A 6,537-nucleotide genomic window follows, 5' to 3' on the forward strand; every position below is an offset into this window, starting at 1 on the left:
TTGTATTTGATGAATGTTTTCTTTGAACAGGTGCATGGATGGATATGCTCAATAGTGTGGGTAACAAGTGTAAAAAAAGGACTTGGATAAGCACAAACACCTTTATAATTTGATCCAGCTCAATGTTCAAAACCTGGTTGAACTGAGACTTGCTAACCCTATCCCTAAAGCAAACAGTTAAGTAACTAATCTGTGAAGATTATTCCAAGTTAATTAGCTCATGGATCCAAAGGATATGGATACTTGATGTTATCAAATATTAAAAGCCATATTTTAGTTTCTATTTAGGCGAATGATTCAAGCAAGAAAAAGGGATTTTTTTGGGGGGTTTGAACATGCTAGTAAGGCTAAAATATTATGTCATACACACGTGGAGTACAAGTCTAGAAGACCACCTCAAATGAGAGATGTTGTTTCGTGACATATGGCAAATCTCACTAGACCAAATAGCGATATTACATCAGAGTCATTCCGGGAATAATTTGCCCAAACAAGGTATTATTTAATATATTCTCTTAAAAAAAAAAAGATAAATCGGGAAACAAGTCTCACAAGATGGGCATTTGTATTGCTTAATACTCTTAGCCTTTGCAGGGGTAATCTTCACACACTTTACATGGAACCACTTCTCACAAATGTTGCAACCAATCCAAAATTCATCAGCATTGTAGTTTCCACTACAGCTTCGACAAAGGGCTTCACTATGTTCATCTTCATCTTCCTCGTAACTTTCATCTGCAAGTCTCGAGTTGCCTTTAACTTGTCCATCATTAATCCCAAGTGCAAGTTCAAGAAGTGGAACTTCCTCTACCAGAAGAGTAACTTCCCAAGTTTCATTCGGCTGTATATACAAGCACAAGTTTTCCTCCTCTGGATCATAGAGGCCATAACAATCATCAACATCATAGGTTAAGGCACAAACAAGGCTAGCTCAGCTACCATTGTAATCCTTAAAGATCGTTTCTACAGTTCGAGGACTAGAAGCCATTTTCATGGCGCACGAGATTAAAGTGATTTAATAGAGCTTGAATTCAGACAGAATACCGAAACCTTTTGGGGATATTCAATGAACAGAGAGTAGCTTGTTGAGGTCCTGACCATGGTCATAGATCGAACTCTACCAAAGATTTTTGGGATTGATACCCTTCCCGTAACACTAACAAAGCCCACCTATAAATAGGGCAACAAACAAGCCCATCTTCTCCATTCTTCAATTCAATCTCACTTCCCAATCTCTCCCTGATGCCTCTGCATCACTTCCCACTCTCTCTCTTTTGCCGGTAATTTCATTTCTTTATCTGCCGATTTCTTTCAAGTTTCGATCTTTGCTTTTTCTTTGTGTTGGGAGGGTTTTGTGGTTCTGATTTATGTTCTGATCGGTGTCTGCATCGGGTCTGCTATTTTTGTTTTGTTATTTTGGGGAACTCGAAATACCTATTTCGTAATGCGAATCGGTGTGGATTGGTGTTCATCTCTTGGTGGGGTTTTTTTTTTTTTTTTAAATTGTGGAAAAATGTGGTGAAATGGCTTGCAAGAAGATTCCCTCTCCAGGAGGTTGCTGAAGGAGCATTTCAAAAGGTTGTCTTGTGCCTACTTGCCTATCAAATCAAACCAAGTAGTTGTCATTTACTGTGGAATCGAGTTTTCCTTCTTCAGATTGAACTCGTTGATCTCCAGTACACGGGTATGTTTTCATATTTATTTCAATGAAAGATTTGGTATTAAAATAGAAAACTCATGTAAAAAATGATAACTTATTTTATACAATTACTAATTTTGAAAACTCAAATGTCGATCATTTCTAAAGTTATATTTTCATGCATTCTTTTGCCATACTTTTTTTTTTCCCCTCAATTTTCTTGATATGAAATATGAAAATTGAATTCTCTTATATTTCTTTAACTTTTTTTTCCCCATTTTTTACTTTCAAAATAGGACCTAAAGAGAAGGTTGTTGTTATCAATTAATTAGTTTATCTAATTGATTAACAATTTCAATAATAATTATTTTTAATTAATATTTAAATATTTCTTACTCAATAAAATAATAGAAGATTTCCCTATTTAATTAAATATAATTAGTGTATATTTATATAGTGTATGACTGTTATATTAATTTATGATAAAAAGATATTTTTAACTAAATTAAGAAATGTAATATATTATATGTCAAAATTTAAATTAATAAATGATTCTCCCCTCCAATAATTCAGAAAATAATTTAATTAATTATTATTATAATAAATAAATAATAAAGGGAAAAACAATTGTCTTCTTAGTGCACAGAAAATCTCGCTACTCTAAGTAGTAAGATTTAAATGATAGCCCCAATCTATTATAAACGCGTGGCAATCAAATCTCGGCGAGATTTGCATAAGATCATACACGTAGGAAATCTCGCTACTCCGACTATAAATTTTGCTACTTTGAGTAGCGAGATTACGTAAGAGTCATTATGGGAAATACATCCCAAAATAAGGTATTATTTAATATATTTTTTTAAAAAAAACGTTAAACCGAGAAAAAACTCCTCAAACTATAACCTCAACCTTATGTACCTCTGCTATCCTGTTTGACTAGCATGCTATTTTTGAAAACAAAATTTTTTAATTGAAATTGTGGAAATATTTATTAGTCCTATAAAATTGTCAAAAAAATTATTAGTCCTATAAAAGTTGAATCATTAGAAACATTATTGTTCATGTTTGGTAAAATAAAATTGCAAAATTCTTAAAATATTTTAAATAATTAAAATAAATACATATTGTCAAAAAATATTACTAATATTTTTACAAATTTACAATATTTTAAAAAATTAAAATACTCATGAAATACAACACTTGGCACTAAAAGCTAATGTTTAACTTTCAAAAATTAATAAGTACATAAATTTTAAAAATTAGTTAATTATTGAATAAAAAAATATATCTTTGGCAATTCTTAAATGTGAACTATACAAGGTGTTTCCTTTATTATAGTAAAATTCTACTTGTCCAACAAAAAGCATCACAAAAGTAAACTGACGTGCTATTATATAATTTGTTAAAATTTATTAAATATAAAAAAGTTAATTAATTTAATTAAATAATGAAATGTCATGTCCATTTCAATTTGCTCTTATAAATAAAAAAATCTTACTAAAATTTTTTAAGAAAAGAATTATTTTTACCGTTTCCGTGTTCAAAAATTAATGTTATACTTATCAATACCTTTTTCTTATCTATTATTTTAAATAATTATAAATACATACTCTTTTGTGGGTATTATACTATATATCTTTTGACTTATGTGTGTGTATATATATATATATATATATATATATATATTATAATTTAAAGTAGTAGGTAAAAAGTATAATATTTTTGGTAAATAAGTATAATATTGTTGTACTTAAAAGTCATAAGAGCTTACCAACATACATACAACAAAATCATTTCTATTCATAAGAAAACAGCTCATCAAATTAAATTTCTCTGACACGGAATAGACTACACAAGGAACTAGGGTAAAAATTTATTGACTACACGCAAAATCTGAAATCGTTCTCAACGACTCATCTTGTTCGATGTCAACAGCACCTCACGAATCAACTTGTCCAAGTTGCTGTAAGAAGACCCTCCAAATACGGCGGCCGCCTCAGCCTTCTCCTTCAACTCCATCGCCTTCTTCTTCATCTCGCTACCCTTCTCCCCATCCATCAACTCCGTCACCAGCTTCTCCACCTCTTTCCTCTTCACATCACTATCTATCTCCATTCCAATCCCCCACTCCCCGCAGCTGTAGAAGCAGTTCGTCTGCTGTTCCGCGAAGAACGGCCAGCATATCAACGGCACTCCACTGCACACGCTCTCCAACGTCGAGTTCCACCCGCTGTGTGTCAAGAACCCTCCGATCGCCGGGTGCTTCAGTACGTCCTCCTGCGGGCACCAGCTCGCCAGCATCCCTCTCTCCATCGTCTCTGTCACGAACTCCAGCGGCAGCATCGCGGACTCGCCAGCGACCAGGTCCGGACGTATTATCCACAGGAAAGTTTTCTGACTCGCGGCCAGACCCCAGGCGAACTCGGTCAGTTGGTGGGCCGTCATCACCGTGATGCTGCCAAAGTTCACGTAGACGACTGAGTTGGGATCTTTGGTGTCCAGCCAGTCGATGCACTCGGGCTGTTCTTTCCAGAGATTTGAGCCTATGGATTTCAAGGCAGCGTCGTCGTTTTGGATTCGGTTGACGAGGAGGTGGAGGGGACCAAGGGTGTAGAGGCGGGGGACCATGGCGGAGATGGCGTCCCTGACGTCCGATTCGAAAGCGTCAAAGGTATTCAACACGAGGGCGGAAGCTCGGGAGATTCTGAGAACTTCTCGCTTGAGGAAGTTGAGCATGATGTCGTTTGCGTCTGTGGTTCTGACGAAAGTTGGAATATCCCCAAGTCGGATGCTTTTGATTCCTGGAATCCAGTCTATAATGGTGTCCAAGTACCCATTTGTTTGAAAGCTTGCATCTGCCAAACAAAGAGACAGAGTGAAGAGTGGGGAAAAGAAACCAAAGGCGACAACATATATTCAAAATTTAAACTACAATCATGTTCTTTTTCAGAAAAATTGAAACAAAGCTACGACACACAAGAACACATATCAGAACCTGAAAATTACAAACAAATTATTCAAAAGGATACATACTTCATCATTTCCAAACAGTCAAAAGTTTTGAACATGAACAAGTTTTAAATAACAAACACACCTCTAAGGGGTGTAAGACCTCGTTCGATGAGATGAGGGTATTGCATGTAGCAAAGTAAACCGCAAGCGCTGGTCGTCCAGAACAGCACTTCAGGAACTCCCAGCTCTTCGGCGGCATCCAAAGTGAAGCTCATGAGGCCGTCGGAGACGATGCAGGTGACCGGCGGCGCGCCGGAGGAAGCGTCGTTGAGCTGGGCGAGAAGAGCGCGCAATGGGGCCAAGCAGGTCTTGGAGGTGGAGTCGCAGAGAGAAGGGATGTCTTGGGTGGCGTCGGCGTCGGAGGGAGGAAGGCCGTCTGGGATGGAGGCGAATCGGAAGTCCGGCAGGCCATCAAGGGAGTTGGGGCCTCTGGAGTTGAGGAGGCGTTTGTGGTTGTAGTGGGTGTTGACGAAGGTGATGTGGAAGCCTCGGTGGTGGAGAAGCTTCGCCAGTTTGAGCATGGGGTTTATGTGGCCCTGGGCTGGATATGGGATGCACACAGCGTGTGGTTTGTCACTTGCCGCCGCTGAAGTACCCATTTCCGCTTCTATGTATCACTAGCCGGATGTAAGCTTTTATAAGAGGAGATGAGTGCATGTGCGTTTGGTCCTATAGAGTCGGCTGTCTTGTGCGGCGCCTTCATTAGACTACTAATTTCTTCCGCCGAGTATGGAGGGGGAATAATACTAATAGGGACGGTGGAGGTGGACACTTTTGGCATAGATTTTGACTTTGAGTTGAGTTTGAATCTGTGTACATTTGTATAAAATAATATTAAATTATATTAATTATCTTTTTTAAAAAAATTCATCCCTAAGCATTGAAATTCATACCAACATAATTGAGTTTTTTCTCGTTTTATAATTAAAAAGAAATAAAATATAAAATAACACTCTGATTGGGAAATTTTTTCCCAAAATAATGCTCACGTAATCTTGCAACTTCATGCTGCGAGATTTAAACTGATGGCCACTCTGCCTTCGACGCGTGGCGAAGAGAGAAACAGGGGGCAGGTGACCCGTGGCGACGCTTGAAGAAATCTCGCAGCTTCAAGTTGCGAGATTTAATGAGCCATCGAACCGAAACGTGACGCGTGGCTGGGAGATTTAATGAGGCATCGAACTGGTCGTGACGCGTGGCGGAAATCTCGCAGGACGAAGCTGCGAGATTTTTTCCTGACATCCATCCGCGTGGTGACACATGGTAAATCTCGCAGGATCATTTTGTGAGATTTGCTTCGTCTGCTGAATTCCTCCCCGAGCCTTCTCAGAACACAATATTGCAGAGGAGAAAAGTTGCAGACCTTCGAGCTTGCAGAGGACCGTTGCGTTGGCAGGTTACCGTTTGAGGTGCAGGTGACCGTTCGGGCAAAGGCGAGGTGAGGCGAGGCTATTTAAGGGCCGAAGATGGGGTATGTTATTTATTATTTAGAAAAAAACGTGAATATTTTATTTAACTTACTGAGATTTACTGAGATTTATTTTATGTTTTGAGTTGGTTTGATATCATATTTGCATTCCGACTATTTGGGTTCGTTGCTGCATCTAGAGGAAGGTTAGTTTTTTTAATTAATAATTTCATTAATGTTTATGTCTGTAATAGTATTTGTATATACTCCGCATAATCATGTAAATTTTTAATAATTTAATCTGAATATTCTAAATAAAAAAAAAGTATATTGATCTAATATTTATGCTTCAAATTTTATCTTCAATATTTTAAATTTACATATTCATTAATATCAAAGAAGAAATACTGTTTAGGACATTTGTTTGTTTGTATTTTTTGTGTTGTTTGTGGGTCTTAACTCACTTTGATAAGGTTCT

The 6,537-nt window shown here is 37.3% G+C and overlaps 1 protein-coding gene across 1 annotated transcript; it reads right to left on the minus strand.

Annotated features, from left to right (window-relative positions):
* Window positions 1-3,419: 3,419 nt before the first annotated feature.
* On the minus strand, window positions 3,420-5,355 carry LOC131164242 (7-deoxyloganetin glucosyltransferase-like). The gene is made up of 2 exons (XM_058121282.1): window positions 4,734-5,355; window positions 3,420-4,494 (listed from the first exon to the last, which is right to left on the minus strand). The coding sequence occupies exons 1-2, from the start codon at window positions 5,248-5,250 to the stop codon at window positions 3,545-3,547; spliced, it is 1,467 nt and encodes a 488-aa protein (XP_057977265.1). The 5' UTR covers window positions 5,251-5,355; the 3' UTR covers window positions 3,420-3,544.
* Window positions 5,356-6,537: the final 1,182 nt, after the last annotated feature.

Source organism: Malania oleifera, chromosome 9 (genome assembly GCF_029873635.1).
Source record: "Malania oleifera isolate guangnan ecotype guangnan chromosome 9, ASM2987363v1, whole genome shotgun sequence".
NCBI lineage: Eukaryota > Viridiplantae > Streptophyta > Magnoliopsida > Santalales > Ximeniaceae > Malania > Malania oleifera.